The 27,854-nt window shown below is 39.5% G+C and overlaps 1 protein-coding gene across 6 annotated transcripts in view; it reads right to left on the reverse strand.

Moving 5' to 3' along the window:
• The window catches only part of HIKESHI (heat shock protein nuclear import factor hikeshi), a 43,959-nt gene extending 28,432 nt beyond the window's left edge, over positions 1 to 15,527 (reverse strand). For 5 of the 6 annotated variants that reach the window (XM_059187207.1, XM_059187224.1, XM_059187234.1 and 2 more), the window contains exons 1-2: positions 15,272 to 15,527; positions 10,863 to 11,100 (exon numbers count right to left, since the gene is read on the reverse strand). In XM_059187207.1, coding sequence (XP_059043190.1) covers positions 10,863 to 11,100; positions 15,272 to 15,301 — 268 coding nt within the window. In that variant the 5' untranslated portion in view covers positions 15,302 to 15,527. Of the gene's footprint in view, positions 1 to 10,862; positions 11,101 to 11,531; positions 11,725 to 15,271 lie in introns of all 6 variants that reach the window. The other variant, XM_059187253.1, reaches the window with a different exon arrangement.
• Between the last annotated feature and the right edge of the window lie 12,327 nt (positions 15,528 to 27,854).

Consider the following 27,854-nt stretch of genomic DNA (forward strand, 5'->3'; position numbering starts at 1 on the left):
CTGTATGTACTAAGTCTCTAAACATTTTAAGCTGCTTTATTTTTCTTTAATAAAACATTGTGCTTTACCCATCATAAATACTGCCTTGAAAATGTTTTAATGGATAAAATAGTCATGTTATAATGGAAATGATAACAAATCATTTATTTTTAAAAAGGCTGGAGAATACAGAACTAATCTTATTATCATAATGGAAATATATCCATTTTCTTGTACTGAATCAGGTATTACTCTGGGATTGAGTTTTAGACTATTTTACCTAACTCTACCCAACAGAAAACACATCTCATTGAGTTATTATTGTTCCAGTTGCAGCAATTGGATTAACCCATTTTTGGACAGCTTAATATCCTCCAAATTCAATGAAATAACACATTAAGGAAATATCTGGGTTCTTATGACCCCAAATGCCAATCTCATCCCAAGCTCCAACCCACTGGATATCACAAGATAAAAGGGAAAAGAAAGCCAAAGGCAATGTGAAAAGGATAGAAGAAATCACTCTTCACTATTCCCAAAACCATGTCCTGCAAGGAATATAGTGACGGTCACAAATGAAAAAAAAAAAAAAAAACACAGTATGTTGGCAAAATTGGGGCAAAGAGAAGAGAGAAAAATGTGGGCATTAAATTGGTAAGATAATTGGTATGTCCCCAAAATAAGCAATGTGTCCTGGTCTACTGGCTGGTGGCTAAAATTTACCTTAATCAACGCCTAAGAGTCTGCGTACAAAATAAACCTGCACTCTACAGCTATGCAAACAGTTAACAGTTAGCTGGCTACTAGCCTATTGCTATACAAACAAAACCTACCACTTTGTATTTGAGGCACTGCTATCATGCCCAGAGGCTCCTCAAATCCAAACCAAAAATATCACCTCCCTCCCCCTCAATTAGCTGCTCCTCTTCCTATATTGCTAAATATTTACCAGCACCCATTTTATCTTCTAGCATGTCTTCAAACTAGTAATTTATTGTTTTTAAAAAAAAAATAGGATCTATTTCCATCTTTTTTAATCAATATATAAATATTCATTTATATCTGTTTATATTTTAAAATGGAGTACTTTGGGAGCCCCCAAATGAATACCAAAGTGACCATGCTTGATAATAGATGCAGAAAAATATGCCATTACTTTGTCTTTTCAACAAATGGTTTTAGAACAGCTGGCTATCCATTTGAAAACAAAAAACTAAACTCCAATCTGAACCTTGCACTAAATACAAAATTAATTCAAACTGGATCCCAGATAGAAGCATAAAATCTGACACTAAAAAGGAAAAGAGGGACGCCTGGGTGGCTCAGTTGGTTAAGCAGCTGCCTTCGGCTCAGGTCATGATCCCAGCGTCCTGGGATCGAGTCCCACATCGGGCTCCTTGCTCCGCAGGGAGCCTGCTTCTCCCTCTGACTCTGCCTTCCACTCTGTCTGCCTGTGCTTGCTCTCACTCTCTCTCTCTCTCTTACAAATAAATAAATAAAGTCTTGAAAAAAAAAATAAAATAAAATAAAAAGGAAAAGAAAACCTTGCTGACCTTGGATTAGGCAAAGATTTCTTAGGCTTAGTACCAAAAGCATAATCCATAAAAGAATAAATTGAAAAACTGTCGACTTTATCAAAATTAAAAAACTTCCGCTCTATCAAAGATACTGTTAGAGAAAATACTAGTCAAAGACTGGGAAAAAACATTTCCAAATAACATATCTGATAAAGAACTTGTATCAAGAATAAATACAGAACTCTCACAATTCAATAATGAAACAACCCAGTAAAAAAAAAAAAAAAAAAAAAAAAGACAAAAGACTTAAAACAGACATTTCAATAAGGAACATACAGATATGCAAATAACCAAATGAAAAAAATGCTCAACATCCTTAGTCACTAGGGAAATGCAAATTTTTTTTTAAAGATTTTATTTATTTGACAGAGAGAGATCACAAGTAGATGGAAAGGCAGGCAGAGAGAGAGAGAGAGAGAGAGAGAGGGAAGCAGGCTCCCTGCTGAGCACAGAGCCCGATGCGGGACTCGATCCCAGGACCCCGAGATCATGACCGGAGCCGAAGGCAGCGGCTTAACCCACTGAGCCACCCAGGCGCCCCGGGAAATGCAAATTTAAAACACAGTGTATACCTCTACACACCTATTAGAATGCATAAAACTGACCAAACTAAGCATTAGCAAGGATGTGGAGAAACTAGAACTTTCTAACACAGCTGGTTGAATGTAAATTGGAACATCCATACTGGAAAATAAGACTGACAAATATAAGTTTGTCATTTTTAAAAAAAAGTTCAACATACAAGTACCATAAGATCCAGCTATTCCACACCTACCCAAGAGAGGAGGGGGGATGTGTCCACACTAAGACTTGCATAGGAATGTTTACACACGGGGCGCCTGGGTGGCTCAGTGGGCTAAAGCCTCTGCCTTCAGCTCAGGTCATGATCTCAGGGTCCTTGGATCGAGCCCCACATCGGGCTCTCTGCTTGGCAGGGAGCCTGCTTCCCCCTCTCTCTCTGCCTGCCTCTGCCTACTTGATCTCGCTCTCTATGTCAAATAAATAAATAAAATCTTTAAAAAAAAAAAAGAAATGTTTACACATCAGTTTTATTTTTATGAATAAAAACCCCTACACAATCCAAATATCCATCAATAGGTAAATGGATGAACAAACAGTGGTACGTTCATACAATGGAATTCTACCCAGAAATAAAAAGGAATGAACTACTGATAAGTACTACATGATGATTCTATGAGACAGGCCCTACTGAACATGATGATTCTAAAAATAATAACTCAGCTGAATGAAAGAAGCTAGGCAAAAAATCACACTGTATGTTTTCATTTATATAAAACTCCAGAAACACAAACTATTTTTTAGTGAAACAAACTGGATCAGTAGTTGCCTAGGGTAGGATTACAACGGAACTCTAGGAAACTTAAGGGGTGATAAGTTCATTATCTTCAGTATGGAGTTTCACAGGTGGGTATACATATATATAATTCATCAAACTGCACCTTTTAAATATGTGCAATTTATTGTATGTTAATTGTATCTCAATAAATTATTAAAACTGTTAATAAAAAGTAAATTTTCTGTTCTTTAGAAGAATTCTTAAGAAAGGATAAAAATTACAAAGTATCAGCATTTGCCTAAAGAAGAAATTGAAAAATTAATATTAGGGGCACTGAGCAGCCCAGCAGGTGCAGCATACAACTTGATGCTGGAATTCTAAGTTTAAGCCCCACACTGGATGTAGAGATTACTTAAAAAAAACTCTTAAGGGGGCACCTGGGTGGCTCAGTGGGTGAAAGCCTCTGCCTTCGGCTCAGGTCATGATCCCAGGGTCCTGGGATCGAGCCCCGCATTGGGCTCTTTGCTCAGCAGGGAGCCTGCTTCCTCCCCTCTCTCTCTGCCTGCCTCTCTGCCTACTTGTAATCTCTGTCTGTCAAATAAAAATAAATAAAATCTTTAATAAAAAACAAAAACTCTTAGGGGCGCCTGGGTGGCTCAGTGGGTTGAGCCTCCGCCTTCGGCTCGGGTCATGATCCCAGGGTCCTGGGATCCAGCCCTGTGTCAGGCTCTCTGCTGGCAGGGAGCCTGCTTCCCCCTCTCTCTCCCTGCCTGCCTCTCTGCCTACTTGTGATCTCTGTCTGTTAAATAAATAAATTCTTTAAAAAATAAATAAAAATAAATTTAGAAAAATCTTAGGGGCACTGGGTTGGCTCAGTCAGTTAAGAGTCTATCTTCAGCTCAAGTCTTGATCCCAGGATTCTGGGATGGAGCCTCATGTGGGTCTCTCTGATTAGTGGGGAGTCTGCTTCTCCCTCTCATTCTTACTGTGTTCTCCCTCTCTCTGTCTCAAATAAATAAATAAAATCTTTTTTTTTTTTTTAAAGATTTTATTTATTTATTTGACAGAGATCACAAGTAGGTAGAGAGAGAGGAGGAAGCAGACTCCCCACTGAGCAGAGAGCCTGATATGGGGCTCGATCCCAGGACCCTGGGATCATGACCTGAGCCAAAGTCAGAGGCTTTAATCCACTGAGCCACCCAGGTGCCCCAATAAATAAAATCTTTTAAAAAAAATTTTTAATTAGGTCCAGTGGATTCTGAGGGTATACAAATAGTTAGAACACATCAAATGTAAACAAATATATACAGACATATCTCCCAAGATTTTATAATCCTTTAAAAAGAACTTACTACTTTAGGCAAATGTTAGGAAATCAACTCTTTTCTGAACCTTGGTATATGAAGATGAACAATCAAGCATTATCATGCCTTTCCTATGATCCTACCTCTGGGTGACCAATAGTATATTCAAGAATCTCTTTATAGCTAATAAGTGAAATAACAATTAGAATTTGATCATCCAAACCCCTACTGAATTAACAAATATAGGCATGGTATATATATAGCTGCTAATTTCACAAAAAGAGACATATATATATATTTACTGATCAAAGAACATACCATTACCTATAATAATCTCAGCAAAAAAATTTTTTTTTCAAAATAAACTCAAATGAAGTCTGACCAAATCTCAAAGTCCAACTAATTTACTGGAAATAGAACAGAGAATACACTATACTTTTAATTTTTATGAAAGATAACTTGAGACATCAATCAGTTGCAAGGCTGACTGAAAGTACTTACAACTTTAAAAATATATAAACAAAAAATTCAGGTTACTGGAAATCTGAACACTAATCAGACATTCAATTCCCTACTAAGGAATTATTGTTTGCTTTTTGATGTGATAACAACATTACAGTTATGTTTAAAAAGCAGAAAGGGTTGCCTGGGTGGCTCAGTGGGTTAAAGCCTCTGCCTTCGGCTCAGGTCATGATCTCTGGGTCCTGGGATCGAGCCCCACATCTGGCTCTCTGCTCAGAGGGGAGCCTGCTTCCTCCTCTCTCTCTGCCTGCCTCTCTGCCTACTTGTGATCTCGGTCTGTTAAATAAATAAATAAATAAATTTTTAAAAAGGCCTTGTCTTTTAAAGACACTATGGTATTTATGAATTACATGTTATGATTCTGGAATCTGTTTCCAAATAATACAAGATGGGAGAAGTGAGTAGGAATATAAAAGAAGTAAAACTGGCATGCCTGGGTCGCTCAGTCCGTTAACTGTCCAACTCTTCACTTTAGCTGAGGTCATAATCTCAGGGTCGTGAGCCCTGCCTTGAGCTCCACAATAGCTCAAAGTTTCTTGGGATTCTCTCTCTGCCCCTCCCCTGCTTGTGCATATGCTCCCTCTCTCTAAAATAAATAAATAGGGGTGCCTGGGCGGCTCAGTCAATTAAACCTCTGCCTTTGGCTCAGGTCATAATCTCAGAGTCCTGGGATGGAGCCTCCCCATCAGACTCCCTGCTTCTTCCTCTCCCTCTGCCCCTCCCCAATGTGCTTTCTCTCTCTCTCTCCCTAAGAAAATCTTTTAAAAAGTAATAAATAGGGCACCTGGGTGGCTCAGTGGGTTAAGCCGCTGCCTTCGGCTCAGGTCATGATCTCAGGGTCCTGGGATGGAGCCCCCCATCAGGCTCTCTGCTCAGCAGGGAGCCTGCTTCCCTCTCTCTCTCTGCCTGCCTCTCCATCTACTTGTGATTTCTCTCTGTCAAATAAATAAATAAAATCTTAAAAAAATAAATAAATAAATAAAAATAAATAAATAAATAAAATTAAGGAGAGAAATAAAATGTTTTTTAAAAAATAGCACTATCCATGAGTTGGTCATTTTGAGTGATGAATAAAGAACGGTTCAATATTCCATTTGGCCTGCTTCTGTATATACTTGAATTTTGTATAATGAAAACTAATAAAAAATAAGATACCCTGTTCTATTTACTTTGTAACTATTTTATGTACATCAATATAAAAATCCTAAATAAATAAAATTGGCATGGGTCAACTTTCTTCTCTTATATTGTCCTTGTCCTTTCTGATATGAAGATTCTATCAGTTGAGAAATATAATCTGGGGGACACCTGGGTGGCTCAGTTGGTTAAGCAGCTGCCTTCGGCTCAGGTCATGATCCCAGCGTCCTGGGATTGAGTCCCACATCGGGCTCCTTGCCCTCCGCAGGGAGCCTGCTTCTCCCTCTGACTCTGCCTTCCACTCTGTCGGCCTATGCTCGCTCTCGCTCACTCTCTCTGACAAATAAATAAATAAAATCTTTAAAAAAAAAAAAAAGAAATATAATCTGGGTAACCGTCTTCTACTATCTGTAAGTTTAGATAAGATATGAACAATTTGTTTCATAGAAGTTTAGCTAAACTTTGTTAAACCATCTGGGCCTGACAGCTACACATCATGAAGGGAGGATTCCTACACAGAATAACGTTTTATCTTTTGACTTTTAATTACACAGCACCATAGGCTGCATACTGATTATTTGCCATTTACTACAACTTGCTTCATGACTTGGTATGTGGTCAAAATTTCATAAATGTTCTGTGTACTTAAAAATGTATATGATCGGGGCGTCTGTGTGGCTCAGTGGCGTAAAACCTCTGCCTTTGGCTCAGGTCATGATTCCGGGTCCTGGGATCGAGCCTCACATCGGGCTCTCCGCTGAACAGGGAGCCTGCTTCCCTCCTCTCTCTCTGCCTGCCTCTCTGCCTACTTGTGATCTCTGTCAAATAAATAAATAAATAATCTTAAAAAAAAAAAAATGTACATGATCTAGGGCGCCAGGGTGGCTCAGTTGGTTGAGCGTCTGCCTTCAGCTCAGATCATGATCCCAGGGTCCTGGATCAGTTCCTACATCAGGTTTTCTGCTCAGCAGTTCCTTGCTTCTTTCTCTGCCTGCTGCTTCCCCTGCTTGTGTGCTGTCTCTCTCTCGCTGTCAAATAAATAAAAATCTTAAAAAATAAAATAAAACAAATGTTTAAAAAATGTGTATGATCGGGGCGCCTGGGTGGCTCAGTGGGTTAAAGCCTCTGCCTTCGGCTCAGGTCATGGTCCCAGGGTCCTGGGATCAAGCGCCACATCGGGCTCTCTGCTCAGCGGGGAGCCTGCTTCCTCCTCTCTCTCTGCCTGCCTGCCTCTCTGCCTACTTGTGATCTCTGTCTGTCAAATAAATAAAATATTTTAAAAAAATTTTTTAATTTTAAAAATGCGTATGATCTAATAATTAGGTGCAGGTTCTCTAAATGCCCATTGGCTCAAACTTGTTAACTTTTATCCAAATTGCATTTTACTAATATTTACTTAAGTGTATTATCAAGAGGTAAATAAAATATTGATAGCATTTATCATTCTAAATGTCAATTTTAAATATATGTTTGAAGTTATATATACACACAAATTCATGACTTCTCTTTTCCCAGAAATACTTGTTTTCCCAATGGATTATCTAAATGAATTTCTCAATCCCTGTTAATGTTTTTGTCTTAGTCTAAATTTTCTTAAAACTAATATACCTATAACAGCTACTTTTTGGTTGCTTGTGTTAAAATGTTTTAGACCCTTACTCATATGCAACAATGTAATTATTCATTTGCTCCCTTTTAAAGAAATCCTATCCTGGAGTTTTCTCTGCCAAGTGTATTCTGTTTACATCTCTCCTGATAACTGATATAGTTGAAGTTAGTTTCACCATTTTATTTTATTTTTAATATACTATGCCTATATACTATGACTTTACTTTTCCTTTCTTTTTTTTTAACTCTTCCTTAAAACTTTTAAGATTACCTGAAAGTATCAGTATAACTATTCTCTTTATCTAAATACTAAGACTTCAGAAAGCTTCAACTCTGAGCAGTACCATTCCTGAATTATGCATTATTTTCTAGTACAATATTTCATTTTTATGCATTTAAGTTATTTATTGTGTGCATTTATTTGTTGTTTTTTTTTTAAAGATTTATTTATTTATATGACAGACAGAGATCACAAGTAGGCAGAGAGGCAGGCAGTGAGAGAGGAGGAAGCAGGCTCCCCGCTGAGCAGAGAGCCCGATGCGGGGCTCGATCCCAGGACCCTGAGATCATGACCCCAGCCGAAGGCAGCGGCCTAACCAACTGAGCCACCCAGGCGCCCCTGTTGTTTTTTTTAATAAAGCAGGTAGCCAGATTAGGATACATGTTGACTTTTTTTTAAGAGAAAGACAGCACAAGAAGGTGGAGAGGAAGAGGAAGGCTCCCCTCAATGAGGAGCTCAATCCCAGAACCCTGAAATCATGACCTGAGCCAAAGGCAGACGCTTCATCAACTGAGCCACCTAGGTGTCCCATGTTTACCAATTCTTTAACTTTGCATCTTGCATGCTCTTCTATATCCTGGGTTCAATTTCCTTTTACAAAGTATAACTACCTTCAGTAGTTCTTTCAGTAATGGTCTATGAGCAGTAAACTTCCCATCTCCATCTGCAAAATATATTTATTTCTACATCTCCTTTTATTTTTCCTTGAAGATATTCATCTATTGGTTTTGACCTCTATTCATCCTCATGGTATAACTGCCATCAAGTTATAATTGAGTTGTCTTTCTCTCTGGCTCCTTTATTACTCCCTCTTTACATTAAATGCCCAGAATTTTCACTAGAATATATTGAATTGTCCATTTACATTCCCTCTGCTTACAGACTGCTTAGTTTTTTATTTTTAGGCACAGTCACATAAAAGAGAAAACATGATCTGATTTTCTTAATTCTCCCAAAGATTATTCAAAACCAACTCCAGGGGCGCCTGGGTGGCTCAGCGGGTTAAGCCGCTGCCTTCGGCTCAGGCCATGAACTCGGAGTCCTGGGATCGAGCCCCACATCGGGCTCTCTGCTCAGCAGGGAGCCTGCTTCCTCCTCTCTCTCTGCCTGCCTCTCTGCCTGCTTGTGATCTCTCTCAAATAAATAAATAAATAAATAAATAAATAAATATCTAAAAAAAAAAAACCAAAAAACAAAAAAACCAACTCCATACTAAATGTGTGAGACATTAATTCATTACATGCAGTGGATGCCCTAGGGTAGTGGTTCTCAAACTTGAGCAGGCAAAACACCTGGGGAACTAGACTCCACCCACAGTTTCTGATCCAGTAGGTCTGGCATCTTGCCATGAATCTGCATTTCTAACAAGTTCCCAGGGGATGCTAATGCTAATTCTGGTGGTCACATAATCATGCTTTAAGAATCACTGTTGTGGGGCACCCGGGTGGCTCAGCTGGCTGTCTGCCCTCCGATCAGGTCATGATCTGGCTCAAGTCATGATGTGGGTCCTAGGATGAAGCCCAGAGTCAGGATCCCTGCTCAGTGGGGATCTTCTCCCTCTCCTCCTGCTCTATCCCCAGTTGTGCCTGCTCTCTCTTCCTCATTTTCTCTCCCTCAAATGAATAAATCAAATCTTTAAAAAAAGAAAGAAAGAAAGAAACACTGTCTGAGGGATTAGGGATAATTACCTCATGGAATCCCATGTTGATAAGGACCACAGGGATTTGTCCTGCTTCTTAAATCTAGAGATTAGTATTTCTCATCAAGTCCAAACAGAATTTAGCTTTAAATACTGCTCTCTCCTGCTGCTTCTTCTAGAATTCCAACTACATAACGTAACAATGCTTAACAGTCCATCATCCAGCCGCAACTGCTCCAGTTCATTCTTCACACAGCTCTCAGGCTAAAATCAAAACTTGTTCATATCACCTCCACTACCCAAAACTGTTGTTTACTGGCTCCTCTACACCCAAAGGAGCAGTTCTTTATGAGGAAGGATACATGGATGGGCTTTAGAGGACATGAAAACTTTTGAGTATTTACATTACGTTACACTTATTTTTTTAAAATACCATCTAATAAGTCTGTGAAATCACCCAGATAAGTACATTAAAAATCACTAACTTAAATTCAAATGAGTCGGTATGGCACAGAAAGCTTTTCCTGATCCATGGCTGCCTAACCTACCCTTACACCATCCTATGCAGGCCATGCTTTCAAAATCTTTTCACTGTACACACATCACCTCCACCTAGAAAAGAATGCCCAATAGGCCTCTCACGGGCCTAATTAACTTCTCTTCCCAAGAGGTCCAATATCACCTCCTCCAGGAAACTTCAACCGACTTTAGTTGCTCCCCTTTCTATTCTCTCTCAGCATCTTGTACAAACATCCACTGACCTTTCACCCTTCCAATTAGTGGTCTACAAAACTATCTTCCTTTATCAGCATATCAGTTATCTCCAGGGAGAACTTAATCGTTATCTTTAAATCCTCATAGTAGATACATGTCTGTTTTCATGTAGATTTTCAAGGGAACCAGAGATTCAATGGCAGTAAATGGCCATCTATCTAGTTTTGTCTCACATTTCTCCACAAAATACTTCAAAGTATCAAAGCAAGGATTATGCCCCTATAGGTCTGAGGCCTGCACTGTCAATACAACCAAGAGAAAAACAGCAAAGGGATAATCAAATCTAAGAGTTCAAAAACAGTGGAGGGGTAATCAAATCTGTTCAAAAATCTTCATTTAAAAAAAAAAAAAAAGACTCTCATTTTAATTCCTATACAAGTCTATTTGCTTTATATGATTATCTAATACACAGATGTGCATATTACAAATTCTGAGAAGATTCCTTGTTATTATTTGTTAAACACATAATAAAATCCCTTTACAAAAGTATACAAAATCCCTAAAGTAAATGGCTCTTTCCACGGACAGAGGGTGGAAATGTGAGAAGCCAAGGAGGTCTTTTGCTTATTACTTTTCAAGTTTATCAGTTTATATCAGTTTACCATCTGAACTTTTTTAAAAATAATGTATCACTTTAGAAACCAGGAAAACAATGGAAAGTTTAAAAAAAAAAAAAGAGCTACATCCTATGTACGCTATTAAGAAAAGAGCTAAATTATGTAATCATTTTAATATTGTTTCTTACCAGATTTAAGACCTGAAATTTTGAAGATGGCACTTGGTTTCCCATTTGTGACAAATCCTAGGAGTTGCCATACAGGCATTCCGTTTGAATCAGGATAGGAAAAGTAGACAGATCCTCCCATTCCCTCAGGAAATGGGATTGTTCCCAGCATAAAAACCACAACGTGGTTGATACTTTCATAATCAGGCAAGTCAAAAACAAATTTATCCTCTGCCACTTGCTGTGCAGCTGTTTGCACCTAGAAAATAAGAGACGTGTCTTAGTTTAATAGTTTGAGGAATTTCTACAACCCTTATAGTATTTCTGTAAGCTGTTATTAAGTCAATCATATTATTAAACCCAGTATAACTTTGGGTTAATCTGATGGTCTATATGGAATTTCCAATATTTCAGTGTTAAAATTTAAAAAAGAAAGTCCAAATATATACATATATATGTGTATATATATTCAGCCTTAAAATAATCATTTAATGAATGTAACCTTTAAAAAACAGAACTAAATTATTTCAGAAGTGCCCTGAAAAGAATTTACTTACATAAGTAAATCACTACGGCTTCAGCATATTAAAGAAATTAAAGGTTGTTCAAAATACCACACCACCAAAGCCTTATCCTCTAGTATGCAAAGTACAGGAAATTAAAATGGGTAAGCAATACAGAAAGAATTACTTAATCCTCATTTGCAGGGGCGCCTGGGTGGCTCAGAGTGTTAAAGCCTCTGCCTTCGGTTCGGGTCATGATCCCAGGGTCCTGGGATCCAGCCCCGCGACGGGCTCTCTGCTCCGCGGGGAGTCTGCTTCCTTCTCTCTGCCTGCCTCTCTGCCTACTTGTGATTTCTGTCTGTCAAATGGATGGACAAAATCTTAAAAAAAAAAAAAAAAAAAAACACCTCATTTGCAGATTCCCTATTTATTAATCTGCCTACTCACTAAAATTTATTTATATGCACAAAATCAATATTCATTGCACTTCGGTGGTCATTCATGGGCATGTTCATGCGCAGAGCAGCAAAAAATTTTAGGTTGCCTAATGTACACATTCCCAGCTGAGATGGAGAAAAGTTAGCTGTGCCTTCTTTATTTCAGCTCTCATAGTGTAAACAAATGTGTTTTTCTGCAGTCAATTTAGTGTCATGTCCGGTTGTATTTTGTGCTTTTTGTTGGTGATTCTGATGTTTAAAATGGCCAAGGTGAAATGTTGGCTAGTAGTCCTAAGTCTGAAACAGTTATGTGCCTTACTGAGAAAATATGTAAGTTTCATTCAGAAATGAGTTATGGTGTTACTGTTAAGTTCAATGTTAATGAATCAACAAAACATATTAAATAAGATGTACTTAAACAGAAACATACAGAAAACAAAGTTATGTACTCACAGGCTAATAAAAACTGTCATCAGAGGCTTGAAAAAAACCTAACTCTGTGTTTCCCCTAAGAGCAATTATTCAGTATTTACTAACGAGGAACTGAGTATTCACACTGACTTCACAGAACTGAACTACTACGAATAACGAGAATCAACTGTATGTATAAGAAGCAAAAATCCTACTTTGAATGTGCTAAGTGAGAACCTGTGAAAGTTTCCTCTTGACTCATTTCATAATCTAATTTTCTGTTCTAGAATTGAATGTCAGTTTCTAGAATAAGATCTTTTCTTATTTTGAAGTTTGAGAAGTTTGAGAAATCTACTTCCAAAGAGAAAATTCTTTATTCCACTTTCAGAAAATTACTGATTATTGCTGTATCACATCCATTAGCAAAAATGAAGTATTACTTCTGAGGGCTCTCTGGTCAAAAGGCTGTCAAGAGTTTACATCACACAGTTTTCTGGTTTTCTTTTTAATTGCTATTGCCAATCCATTCACCAAAACACCAAATCTGAATTACTACCAGTATTTTAAGACTCTAAATGGTCAAATCTTACTACCTAGAATGCAGTTTCTTTTCCTTCGCTAATAGTTGTTGTTGTCGTTACTAAAATGCTTACTTTTTTAATACCCTAGCTACTACTACAAAGAAACTTCAAGAATTTATTGCTATGTATTATCAATAAATATGAATTGTCCTTAATTTATTCCCAAGAGACCAAAAATGAATGTTCTTAAAATCAAGTTCTTCTCTTAAAATCAAGTTCTGCTTCTCTCTTCTGAAGTTTTCCAACCTCATTAAAAACTGTCCACTTTATGGGGCGCCTGGGTGGCTCAGTGGGTTAAATCCTCCACCTTTGGCTCAGATCATGACCCCAGGGTCCTGGGATCCAGCCATATCGGGCTCTCTGCTTTGCAGGGAGCCTACTTTCTCCTTTCTCTCTCTCTGCCTGTGTCTCTGCCTACTTGTGATCTGTCAAACAAATAAATAAAATCTTAAAAAAAAAAACTGTCCCTTTAAACAGAGAATAAAACAAAAGAAAAACATAAATGTAAAACCAAACTGCGTATATTAGTATTAAATTCAGTTTCGCCAGCTTTGGGCATGCACATAATCCTAAAAAACATATAAAATGGTGGTATTTACAAGCCACGAAATAACGATTAGGCAAAATAAGTATCAGTTAAATGTCAAGTCTACCAAGCACCAGACATTCTATAAATCTGTACTATGACACACTAGTACTTAACCTTAGGGAAAAAGATAACTCTTTTATTTAAGAAAAAATTTTCAAGGAATTTAACTGAGGAATTAAACTCATAACATTAGATGACTGGACTTTTCTAGTTAGAGAATAAGGAAGTTAAGTTTTGGATATCTCCAGGTCTATCTGCCCTTCATTTTGAACATGTTCTCTGTTTAACAGAGTCCAGACATCTCCTAAAAGTCTTATCTTTAAAGAACCTCTACTGGATAGCTATCACAGAGGTTAGGTGTTAGGTAAGTAGCCAAAGGTATATGCTGTAATTAAATTTTCTTCCAAATTAGTTAACAACATGGGACACATGGAATGAATCCATGTGGCCTTTTCTTTAAAAAACGCACACACGGGGGCGCCTGGGTGGCTCAGTGGGCTAAAGCCTCTGCCTTCAGTTAGGTCATGATCTCAGGGTCCTGAGATCGAGCCCCCACATCAGGCTCTCTGCTCAGCAGGGAGCCTGTTTCTCCCTCTCTCTCTGCCTGCCTCTCTGCCTACTTATGATCTCTGTCTGTAATAAATAAAAAAAAAATCTTTAAAAACAAACAAACAAACAAAAAAACGCACACAGGGGCACATGTGTGCCCCTGATGTCCTGGTCATGAGCTCAATCCCCAAGTTGGGCACAGAGATTACTTAAAAATAAATATGTAAAGTAAAATAAAACACACACACAAATTTTAAAAGTCATTCATTGATGACATTCACTCATTTGAGTACCACACTTATCCCCGGCTCTTCTTTTCATTTTCCCTGCCAACAGCAGGAGCAACCCAAAGTTATCTCACCAATATTATCAATTACCAATTACCACCATCACCAAGGTGGCCGGCCTCCCAGTCATTCAAGAAACAAATAGAATCTGAGGCTAGTAGTCTCCAATTTATCTTTGTGGTTTCTCAGAACTGTGTACAGAATACATTACCAGAAGTTGATAAAAAATTTAATTCAACAAATGGGCTGCAAAATTTAACAAAGCAGGGAGCAAAAAGAAAAAAAAAAAGAACTCTGGGCGAAAGGAGTGAAGTCTAAAAGGGATTTCTGGGTGGTTTCTACGGAGGCAAGCAAGATTCATCCTCTAAATCAATCCTCTAAACAATTGCAGGTGCTGATCCCATTTAACTCTAATAATCTGGCAAGGCTGATTATTATCTCTTCTGACCAACAAAGATTTTCAAAGCTCATACCCTTCTGGGGTATCTCGGCCATGACTCACATTGAAGTTTAGGCATTTCTATCAGCCAACTTCCGATTACTTTAATCGTATTTTTTACTGGGGTCCTTCCCAAAAGGACCCCAAATGTATACACTGCCCCAGCACCTTAATCTCTTAGAAACAGTATGTTACACACGAGATTCAAATGCCAGGTTTACCTCTTAAGTTACTGCATGAGCTAGCTCAGGCCAAGTATTTAAACTGACGATTAGGCTTAAGTTCCTCAACTACAAAATAAGAATCACCATCTCACTAGTAAGATTAAATTTGAGTTGCTAAATAAGCGCTACCAGAAGGCTCAAACTATCAGAAATGGACCAAAGACGAGCACCGCCTGCGTATATAGATAATGCACACTCGATAAAAAGTAGTTCATGTGGCTACTATTCAAATGACTGAAAAGAGCCGAGAAAGACATCACCCCAGCACCCACTCTCCACTCTCACATTTAGCTGGAAAGTACACGAAAGGGGGGTTTCCCCCACCTCTCCTGGACCCGAGCACCTTCCCCTTCCCGCCTCGCCCCCGGGCGCCCTGCCCCCTTCCTGATACCACCCGGCCCCATCCTCACCAGCCTCCCTGCCACCAAGCAGCCAAACATGGCGGCGACTCCGCTCAGCCGCCAGGGACCCGAAGCCGGCGACTACAAGTCTTGGGACTACTGCCCTAGTGGAGCACAAGAACCTTCCAGAACATGCAGGAGGACGCCTGCCCCTCCGCTACATCGCGACTAGGCCAGCGGCAGGAACGCCTTCTGGCCCCACGACCTCTGACTCTACTTCTTAACCAGCACGCTTCTCAGGTAGCGAGTACTTCCGGGGCTTACACCAGCCTCCCTACCCAAGGGAGAAAGTCAGGCCGGAACCAGAAAAAGACTACAAGTCCCATATTGCCCTGCGCTGTCTTCCGGGAGGAAAGTGAGGAAAGTCAAGAGGGCTTGACTTTCCGGATTGACTATCCACACCGCTGTTTTTTAAATTCGGTGCCAGTACGTTTTTCTCACATTTGTGTAACATTTTAGAAATTATAGTGCGCTTTACGATAATCACTTCTCCAGGTCCTGGCAAAAACCTTATGAGGTATGGAAAGAAATTGCCTAGAACGACCAGTTCCCTGTCTTTACCCCGCAGTAAATGTTGAAGCTTGAATCCGAGTCCTGATCGAAATCCAGGGCTCTTTTTCCTACACAATGTCTTAAAGTACTAATTTTTAACCAGCCATTTAGTACTTACTGACAACTTTATTGTAGTTCTTTTCAGCTTCACTTAACTCCCCCATTTATTTTCTGTAAAACTGTAAGCAAGATACTATAATAACTTTATAAATTTGTGGTTTAATGTTCCCATTTGTAAAATAAGAATAATAATTGTACCTATCTTATAGGGTTGCTGAGAGGATAAAATGAATTAGTATATATAAAACAATAGAGTGGCAGCAGTTAATTTATGGGGGTTTTAAATGTCTTACTTTTCTATATGTATTTGCAGTAAAGGTTCATAGGAAATAAAAAGCAATAGCCCAAAGAAACTGACATCAATTACTAATTGACACCAATATTCACTCTCCTTTCACAGCTTTATCTTCTTAGATAGAAAGGTAGGATATCCCCTCCCCGAGGGTCTCTGTCCTACACCAATCATCAATCAGCAGGTCTGTCTTTCCAAACCCAAGTTATACATGGAAGATCAAAAAGTTTGTAACAATCCTCTGGCCTCCACTCTGGTTTCATAAACTGTGACCATTTATATTCTTTCAGATATTCCTTTTAGATAGCCAAGCCAAAGGTGAAGAGATAAAAGATGTTTCTATTGATGTCTCCAACTTTCTACCTAAAAAGTCCTAGAACCGGGACGCCTGGGTGGCTCAGTTGGTTGGGCAGCTGCCTTCAGCTCAGGTCATGATCCCAGCGTCCTGGGATCGAGTCCCACATCGGGCTCCTTGCTCTGCAGGGAGCCTGCTTCTCCCTCTGACTCTTCCTTCCACTCTGTCTACCCGTGCTCGCTCTCACTCACTCTCTCTCTGACAAATAAATAAATAAAATCTTTAAAAAAAAAAAAAAAGTCCTAGAACCTTCAAAATAGAAAGACATTTATGATAAGATCACTTCATGAGAGGCAGATACACTGCCTGAGTTCAGAGCCCATCTCTGTCATTTATTAACTATATAATCTTAGGTTAGTTAACCTAACACTCCCATTTCTCCATTTCCCCACCTGTAAAATGGGATAATAGTAACTGCATCACAAGGTTGTTATGAAGGTTCTTGCATGAAAAGTTCTAAATACTAGCCAGAATATGGCTTAATAAAATGTTAGTATTTAGCATTATTAACTTCTCCTGTCTTCGTAGAAATAAAAATATTGAAATAAAAAATAAATATATTGGTCTCTGCCCCTTGTTCCTGACACAGGGCACTGAAACCCTTTTGTAAATTCCCAAGTGGTAAGAGCACTAGGAACAACTTTTGTTCTAATGAGATGACTCTGGTTAGACTCCTGGTTGGCGGCTGGTCACCAGAAAGACCAAGCCAGGATTAGAGGCTAGGAATTTTCAGCCCCACCTCCCCCATTCTCCAGAGAAGTAAGAAGGACTGGAAATGGAGTTAATACTTGATCATGTGAGGAAACCTCCATAAAACGCCAATAGTAAGGAGGGTGATCACCCCAATTCCTTAAGGACATTAGCTCCTGCACTTAGAACCCTCCCAGACCTTGTCCTTTGTATTTCTCCATCTGCTGTTAATCTGTATCCTTTATCATATCCTTTTACAAACTGGTAAACATAAATAAGTGTTTCCCTGACGTCCATGAGCTGTTCTAGCAAATAATAGAATTCAAGGAGGAGGAGGTCATGGGAACCTCCAGTTTGTAGCCATGTCAGACAGAAGTTGTGGGTAACCTGGACCTATTACTTGCATTTGGCATCTGAAGTCTGGGGCAGTCTCGACAGACTGAGTCTTGTGGGACTTAAGCTATGGGATCTGGTGTTATCTCTAGGTAGTACTGGGATTGAGTTAATTGTTAGGACACCCAGCTTATATCACAGAATTGTTAGGTGTAGGGGAAAGAAAATAAAAACCCACACATTTGGTGTCAGAGGTGTTGTGAGTGTGGTAGTAGTGTGAAAGTGGAGGAGAAACACAGAAGAAAGACCAGGTTTTTTTCTGCATTTGATTGTCTGAACAACTCATACTTATGCACTTGTCTTATCTTTCTAATGAAATGCCAATAGAGTATTACCCCCACCTTAAAAGACCACCAGAGACGTGAGTCAAAGCCAATCAGCAAGGGTCATTTATTGCAGGTTCGAACCTGGACCTCTGCCCCGCTCGTTGCCGATAACGCCGATAACGCCGAGAGGTCCAGAGCTGGGTTGGTGCAGGATTTTTATAGACACATACAAACAAGTTTCGGGTGGGGCTGAGCTGATTGATTGACAGTTTGAACAGGCATACTTGGCGTCAGTGGATTGGGTCAGGGGACCCCGCGCGAAAGCAAAACAAAGCAATCTTACAGAAGCAGAACTGGCCGGTTAGCCCACACATGCGAAAAAAGCACTACCAGGATATTGAAGGCCTGGTTACTTATCAAGTAAAGACAATTGGGAGTCTCCTGGTGGAATCTTACATTCCTGCTATCAAGCATCCTTGTTAATGAGATTTAGGTTTAGAAGAAATTTAACTTTATTTACTTTTCCTTCTACCTCCGCCTCCTTCCGTTTTTCATGGAGGGGAGGGTGACATTAGGGTTATTGATAAGGTAACTTCTCAAGGACATTTGCAAACCAAGGGAGACTCCTACCTTGCAGGACTGTGATCTCTGCAAGTTAACTATTTATCGTTTTATGGCAGTCAGGGGTGCCTGAGGAATGCTACACTATAATAGACACTCGGCAACCTCCCCCTTGATTCAAAATATTTTTTTAAGATTTAATTTATTTGAGGGAGAGAAAGTGAGTGAATGAGAGAGCATGAGCAGAAGGAGGTGCAGAGGGAGAGGGAGAAGCAGACTCCAGGGCGCCTGGGTGGCTCAGTGGGTTAAGCTGCTGCCTTCGGCTCAGGTCATGATCTCAGGGTCCTGGGATCGAGTCCCACATCGGGCTCTCTGCTCAGCAGGGAGCCTGCTTCCCTCTCTCTCTCTCTCTGCCTGCCTCTCCATCTACTTGTGATTTCTGTCAAATAAATAAATAAAATCTTAAAAAAAAAAAAAAAAAAAGAAGCAGACTCCATGCTGAGCAGAGGACCCGATGCATGACCTGAGCCGAAGGGAGATGCTTAACCAACTGAGCTGCCCAAGTGCCTTCTTCAGGAATTTTTCCATGATCTACCTGATTCTTAGTTACACATTATTTTACACAACTATTTTATTTATTGGTTTGAGAGCTGGCTAGCTTAGAAATATTTTTATGGGGCGCCTGGGTGGCTCAGTGGGGTAAGCCGCTGCCTTCGGCTCAGGTCATGATCTCAGGATCCTGGGATCGAGTTCCGCATCAGGCTCTCTGCTCAGCAGGGAGCCTGATTCCTCCTCTCTGTCTCTGCCTGCCTCTCTGCCTACTTGTGATCTCTCTCTCTGTCAAATAAATAAATAAAATCTTCTTAAAAAATTGAGAAATATTTTTATGAACTAAAGTTGCTATATATTAACTATGCCAGACTTTGTTATGAGGGATTTCAGCTTTTTCTTCATTTTGCTGGTGAATTTCTAGTTCTAACGTAGGACAAAGAATTAGAAACAGTGAATTTAATACCTTTTCTCCAGATTATAAAATCCAGCCTTCTATTCACCAAACTCCATTATTTCTACATACAATTCTTTGTAACTAAAGAGGGCCGAATTAGGGGCACCTGCGTGGCTAAGTTGCTTAAGCATCTGACTTCAGCTCAGCTCATGGTCTTAGGGTCCTGGTCTAGAAGCCGGCATCAGGCTTCCCACACTGTGGGGAGTCCGCTTGTCCCTCTCCCAGAGCCCCTCTCTCTGCTTATGCTCTCTCTCTATTTCAAATAAATAAATAAAATCTTTTAAAAAATGACAACTCACAGAATGGGAGAAAATATTTGCAAATTATATATCTGGTAATGGAGTCATAAACAAAATACAGAAGGAATTCTTACTGCTCAAAAATTTTTTTAAAAGCAATTTTAAAATGGACAAAGGATTTTTATTAGTTTCCTAAGGCTGCCAGAACAAATTACTAATTACTGAGTGGCTCTTTTTATGTTGCAAAACTGAAACTATGCCTATTAAACAATTTCCATATTCCCCTCCCCCACAGACTTCTTTAGGTGATGAAGATGAGCTAAAATTGACAGTAGTGATAATTGCTCATGTACTGAGTATACTAAAAACCGTTGAATTATACATCTTAAATAGGTAAATTATATGGTATGCGAATTATATTTCAATAAAACTGTTTTTAAAATTAGTACTATTTATAATAGCATCAAAAAAAATTTTTTAGCATCAAAAAATTTTTATGTAAAAGTGCCTATGAGCAAATGGGCCATCCTGGAATGGAAGAGAGGAATTATAGGAAAGCCTTCCCACTCCTAGCTCCTCAATACTGCCTTCAAGGCTCATATCCCCCAGATATTTTTCCTTCTCAGTGATGAGGGAGCACGAGGCTGGCTGAAGACAAAGCAAAAGCTGGCGCCTTGTACCCCCCCACCCCACCCGCTTCCCCTCAGTCCTATGTGTAGCATCCCTCAGGCAGCCCTGACTGCCGTGAACAATAAGCAAATAGTTAACTTGCAGAGCTCACAATCCTGCTAGACAGGAGTCTCCCTTGGTTTAGAAATGTCCTAAATCTCACTAACAAAGATGATTGATAGCAGGATTGTGACATCCCACCAAAAAGTCTCCCAACGATCTTAACGTTAATGGCTGGTCTAAAGACAACGTTGATCCAGCAGCAAGGGCAAGGCCTCCGGTAGGCCTGGGACATCCTGGCACCTTGTAGGCCCTCTTTAGCATATGAAAACTCCACTGACACCTCCCTTCCCCTCACCTTCCCCCAACAGCAGGGTACACAACCTGCCATCCCTCACAACCCGGGGCAGCAGCAGCTCTTCCTGCCCACGGGTCCTGTCCCCGTGCTTTAATAAACCACCATTTTGCACCAAAGATGTCTCAAGAATTCTTTCTTGGTCATCGGCTCCGGACCTCAGCCCACGGAACCTCACCTAGGTTCTAGAACTTCATCATCAGGAAAAACTAACAACTCCGGAGATACAATTATCTTGAAATCTTTGTTGACAAAACTGACAGGCTGCCTAATCCTACTGTAGGGAAACATTCCACTTAATGGCTCTCCCCATATTTTTTGCTTATAAATACAACATGCCACTAAGAATCATCAGACATTTGAGGAAAATCACTATCAAGTAAGAGAGTGACTGGGGAGAAGGGTTAGTGGATGGGGTAACTGGGTAATGGACATTGGGAAGGGTATGTGTTGTAATGAGCACTGAGTATTATATAAGACTGATGAATCACAGACCTGTACCCCAGAAACAAATAATACATTATATGTTAATTGAATTTAAGTTAAAAAAGAGAGTGACCAAAGTAAACAAATGAGGGGGAAGGAATTCAGTAAATACAAAAACAATATAAGATGCAGAAAAAAATTAATAAAACTCTATGCTATTATCTAGGGAGAGAGAGAGAAAGAAAGAAAGAGATTGTACCATTAAAATAAAATTAGAGGGGCGCCTGGGAGGCTCAGTGGGTTAAAGCCTCTGCCTTTGGCTCAGGTCATCATCTCAGGGTGCTGGGATTGAGCCCCACATCAGGCTCTCTGCTTAGCAGGGAGCCTGCTTCCTCCTCTCTCTGCTTAAGGCAGAGGCCCAAACCACTGAGCCACTCAGGCGCCCCCTATAGTTTTGACATGAAAAATGATACAGAGAGATGTATTATAGAGCTCATGGATGAAGGAAGACTTAGCCTCAGTCAGATAGTCACACTAAAATGGAAAAAGGGGCCATTATTTTCTATACATAATTTTTAATTTTTTTATTAACATGCAATGTATTATTACCCCCAGGGGTACAGGCCTGTGAATTGCCAGGTTTACACATTTCACAACACTCACCATAGCACATACCCTCCCCAATGTCCATAACCCCACCCTCTCCCTACCCCCCTCCCCTCAGCAACCCTCAGTTTGTTTTGCAAAATTAAGAGTCTCTTATGGTTTGTCTCCCTCCCAATCCCATTTTTTTTTTCATTTTTTCCTTCCCTATCCCCCAAACACCCCATGTTACTTCTCAAATTCTTCATATAAGGGAGATCAATATGATAATTCTTTCTCTGATTGACTTATTTCGTTCGCCATAATACCCTCTAGTCCTATCTACATTGTTGCAAAAGGCAAGATTTCACTTCTTTTGATGGCTGCATAGTATTCTATTGTGTATATATACACCAAATCTTCTTTATCCATTCATCTGAATGGACATCTAGGTTCTTTCCATACTTTGGCTATTGTGGACATTGCTGCTATAAACATTTGGGTTCATGTGTCCCTTCAGATCACTACATTTGTATCTTTATGGTGGATACCCAGTAGTGCTATTGCTGGGTCGTAGGGTATCTCTATTTTCAACTTTTTGAGGAACCTCCTTGCTGTTTTCCAGAGTGGTTGCACCTGCTTGCATTCCCACCAACAGTGTAGGAGGGTTCCCCTTTCTCTGCATCCTCGCCAACATCTGTCATTTCCTGACTTGTTAATTTTAGCCATTCTGACTGGTGTGAGATGGTATCTCATTGTGGTTTTGATTTGTATTTCCCTGATGCTGAGTGATGTGGAGCACTTTTTCATGTGTCTGTTGGCCTTCTGGTTGTCTTCTTTGTAGGAACGTCTGTTCATGTCCTCTGCCCATTTTTTTTTAAATATTTTATTTATTTATTTGACACAGAGAGAGATCACAAGCAGGCAGAGAGGCAGGCAAAGAGAGAGGAGGAAGCAGGCTCCCTGCTGAGCAGGGCTCAATCCCAGGACCCGAGATCATGACCTGAGCCGAAGGCAGAGGCTTTAACCCACTGAACCACCCAGGCGCCCCTCTGCCCATTTCTTGATTGGATTGAGTTTGAGAAGTTCTTTATAGATTTTGGATACTAGCCCTTTATCTGATATGTCGTTTGCAAATATCTTCTCCCATTCTGTCAGTTGTCTTCTGGTTTTGTTAACTGTTTCCTTTGCTGTGCAAAAGCTTTTGATCTTGATGAAGCCGCAATAGTTCATTTTTGCCCTTGCTTCCCTTGCCTTTAGCGATGTTCCTAGGAAGAAGTTGCTGCGGCTGAGGTTGAGGAGGTGGCTGCCTGTGTTCTCCTCAAGGATTTTGAGGGATTCCTGTCTCACATTGAGGTCCTTCATCCATTTTGAGTCTATTTTCATGTGTGGTGTAAGGAAATGGTCCAGTTTCATTCTTCTGCATGTGGCTGTCCAATTTTCCCCAACACCATTTGTTGAAGAGAATGTCTTTTATCCATTGGACATTCTTTCCTGCTTTGTCGAAGATTAGTTGACCATAGAGTTGAGGGTCTATTTCTGGGCTTTCTATTCTGTTCCATTGATCTATGTGTCTGTTTTTTTGTTTTTGTTTTTTTTTTTTAAATCATTTATTTATTTATTTGACAGAGAGAGAGAGAGGGAGAGATCATAAGCAGGCAGAGAGGCAGGCAGAGAGAGGAGGAAGCAGGCTCACTGCTGAGCAGAGAGCCCGATGTGGGGCTCGATCCCAGGATCCTGAGATCATGACCTGAGCCGAAGGCAGAGGCTTAACCCACTGAGCCACCCAGGTGCCCCTATGTGTCTGTTTTTATGCCAGGACCATACTGTCATGATAATGACAGCTTTGTAATAGAGCTCGAAATCTGGAATTGTGATGCCACCAACTATGGCTTTCTTTTTCAACATTCCTCTGGCTATTTGAGGTCTTTTCTGGCTCCATATAAGTTTTAGGATTATTTGTTCCATTTCTTTGAAAAAATGGATGGGATTTTGATAGGGATTGCATTAAACATGTAGATTGCTTTAGGTAGCATAGACATTTTCACAATATTTTCTTCCAATCCATGAACATGGAACATTTTTCCATTTCTTTGTGTCTTCTTCAATTTCTTTCATGAGTACTATATAGCTTTCTGAGTACAGATTCTTTGCCTCTTTCGTTAGGTTTATTCCTAGGTATCTTATGGGTGCAATTGTAAATGGGATTGACTCCTTAATTTCTCTTTCTTCTGTCTTGTTGTTGTATAGAAATGCAACTGATTTCTGTGCACTACTTTTATATCCTGACACTTTACTGAATTCCTGTACAAGTTCTAGCAGATTTGGAGTAGAATCTTTTGGGTTTTCCACATAAAGTATCATATCTGCAAAGAGTGATAGTTTGACTTCTTCTTTGCATATTTGAATGCCTTTTATTTCTTTTTGTTGTCTGATTGCTGAGGCTAGGACTTCTAGTACTATGTTGAAAAGCAGTGGTGATAACAGACATCCCTGCCATGTTAAAGATCTCAGTTTCTCCATTGAGAATGATATTTGCAGTGGGTTTTTCATAGATGGCTTTGATGATATTGAGGCATATACCCTCTTTCCCTACACTTTGAAGAGTTTTGATCTAGAAAGGATGCTGTACTTTGCCAAATGCTTTTTCAGCATCTATTAAGAGTATCATACGGTTCTTGTTCTTTCTTTTATTAATGTATTGTATCACATTGATTGATTTGTGGATGTTGAACCAATCTTGCAGCCCTGAAATAAATCCCACTTGGTTGTGGTGAATAATCAAAAGGGGCCATTATTTAGGCCAATAGAAATAAAATTATTCAATAAAGTGACTTAGCACAAAACCATGGCTGCCATAAGAAATTGCCACAAATTTGGTCACTTAAAAGAACACACATTTAACTGTTCTAGAGATCAGATGTCAGAAATCATCAACTGGCCACAAACAAAATGTCAGCAGGGTCACAGTCTTTCCAGAGGGTCTAGAATAAATTATATTTTCTTGCCTTTTCAGATATTAGAGCTACATTCCTTAGGTTATAGCCCCTTTCTTTCACCTTCAAAGTAAACAACGTAACATCCTGCTCCAGACCTCACATTGCCCTCTTCTTTGTTATATATCACTCTGCCTTCCTCTTATGCAGATATTTGTGATCACATTTAAGATCCACCAGAATAATTCAAAATAATTTCCCCATCTCAATAGCCTTAACAATCATACCCATAAAGCCTCTTTTTCCATAGAAAGTAACAGTTACAGGTCCCAGGGATGGGGGCCTATTTGAGGGGGGTATTATTCAGCCTACTACACTATCTTAATAAAATCTCCAAATGTGCATTAAATAAAAATCATTATTTAACTCCACTAAGATGAGAGAAGAGGAAGAAGAGGGATGAACAGCTGAGATCCTCCTCATAGTCAATATATATCAAAATGAATGAAGGGGGGCACCTGGGTGGCTCAGTGGGTTAAAGCCCCTGCCTTCGGCTCAGGTCATGATCCCAGGCTCCTAGGATCGAGCCCCCAATCGGGTTCTCTGCTTAGCAGGGAGCCTGCTTCCCCCTCTCTCTCTGCCTGCCTCTCTGCCTACTTGTGATCTCTGTCAAATAAATAAAATCATTAAAAAAAAAATGAATGAAGGAACCAAAAGACAACAGCAACTACATATTAATTAGGTAAACGTAGGAAGAAATAGCTAAAAACGTAGTGCTTGCTTCTGTGGTATAGAACATGAGCAGAAAACTGTTTGTTTTTTGGTTTTGGTGGTTTGTTTGTTTGCTTAAAAGCCTTTTTAACTCTGTTTTATTTTTTAAACTATATGCCTATATTATTTTGATAATAAAATCTTATTTATAAAAGTGGAAAAAATGAAGGAATTGGACTAATCTCTAAAATTCCTTGCATTGAATATGCCATGGTTTTATGTCTCTTTAACATTGTTATTTTAAATCACCCCCATCACAGCCTCCAAACTTTGGATGCCTAAAACAAACCCTATCAGGAAATCATCAGTAAAAATCACACCAGTATAAGAATTTCAGCTCAGAGACATATTGTTGATTTGATAGCTCTCTTGAAAGGAGATCTGAGTGGCTTTCCCGTTGCCTATCTTATCACAGATAGCAGATGCCAAAAAAAGCACAAATTCTTCTTCTCCCTGGAGGAATTTGCAGCATGAGACTTTGCATCTTTTGACATGCAAAGATGGTATCTATTTCTTCACCCTCCTGGACTTTTTACCTGATTTGACGGAAAGAATGCAGAAGTTATGTGCCAGTTCCAAGCCTAGACCTCAAAAATATTTGCAAGCATCTGTTCTAGTTCTTGGAACTTTGCCAATCTAACAAAGGAACAAGCCAAGGATAGTTTGCTGGATAATGAAAGGCTCCTGGCACCCCCTGCCTCTGCCAACAACCAATCAAACCTTAGGAACAGAGCTACAAAGCTGATTTGAGGCAGACCAGAAATTAATGAACCCAGTCAAGACCAGAACTTCTTGGCCATGCTCAGCCAAAATAGAATCATAAGTTAAATCAAATTTGAAATGTTTTGCTGTGCAGCAAAAGCTAGCTTCCATGTAGTTCATTCACAATTTGTGATTGCATTTTATTCATTAATTTTCCTTCCCTGTAACAATTACTGGTAGTTATCTATTTAACATTCATTTCACCCTTCTTTAACAGAACCCCATTTTTGTTCAGGAATGCATCCCTTCCCCAGGAGGCTCAGAGCCCCAGAGGAAGGCCCTGCTTAATCTAACTATTTTCCTGCCCCTTTGCAGTAAGTGGTTTAGGATCAATCCCATAACCCAGTTCCGATCAGTGAAACCTGAAAGGAAATCTGCTGGTGGTTGCTGGGACAGGTTTCTCGGTCTTAAGATAATCACATGAAGAGATGATCATTTTTTCATTCTGTACACAGACATAACTGAAAATGACATCTGAAGTTGTAGTAACCAATCATCCTGAAACTTCAAAGAAAACAACCTGACAAAAAATTTTATACAAGGGCATCTGGGTGGCTCAGTGGGTTAAAACCTCTGCCTTGGGCACAGGTTATGATCCCAAGGCCTTCGGATCGAGCCCCACATCAGGCTCTCTGCTCAGCAGGGAGAATGTTTCCTTTGCTCTCTCTCTCCTGTCTCTCTGCCCAATTGTGATCTCTGTCAAATAAATAAAATCTTTAAAAAAATTTTTTATACAAAATTTTAGCAGCTTAAATTCTAAAAATTTTAGTTTTAAAGCCTCATATAAAAAGAAATCAAATAATGGCCAATACTCAAAATCAATGACTTTCTGACAACCTACAATGTAATGGTTTTAGAATTAAACACATACACACTCCCTCAACTCATTGCACACAATGTAACAGAAATCACCCAACTTGTCAAATTTCACATCAGCCTGGGGTAACTGAAGCAGGGAAAGTGAAATGAATCTTTCATTCATCTAAAGTTTTGTTCTGTATCAGAAAAACCCACAAAATACCAAGAATATAGAAATCCATCAGTTCAATAACAAAATGATAGTAATTTTTTACCTAACAGGGGAAACCCACAGGTAACAAATGAAAGTAGGCGAAGTTACAAATTTTATAGTGTTAGAGCTATATTTTATGGCTAAACAGATCATCTAGCACTTTTTTTTTTTTTTTTTTTAAATTTTAAGCTAAGCTCTATATCCAGCACGGGGCTTGCACTCATGATCCTGAGATCAAGAGTTCATGCATTACTGACTGAGCCAGCCAGGAACCCCTAATATGAGTCTTGCTCCCAATTTCCTTGGTTTTACATGGTAAGTGCACTCTTTCACGGAACTTTTGTTTTAGTTAAATATATATATATATATATATATATATATATATATGCACACACACACACATATATATATACACATACACACACATATGTACATATATATGTATATATATATTTGTGTGATTGGGATATTATAGTCTATTTTTTAAAGGATTTTATTTATTTATTTGACAGTGAGACACACAGTGAGAGAAGGAACACAGTGGAAGTGGGAGAGGGAGAAGCAGGCTTCCTGCCCAGCAAGGAGCCCAAGGTGAGGCTTGATCCCAGGACCCTGGGATCATGACCTGAGCCAAAGGCAGATGCTTAACTGTCTGTGTCCCCAGG

The sequence above is a fragment of the Mustela lutreola genome, chromosome 1, assembly GCF_030435805.1.
Source record: "Mustela lutreola isolate mMusLut2 chromosome 1, mMusLut2.pri, whole genome shotgun sequence".
In the NCBI taxonomy this organism is placed as follows: Eukaryota; Metazoa; Chordata; class Mammalia; order Carnivora; family Mustelidae; genus Mustela; species Mustela lutreola.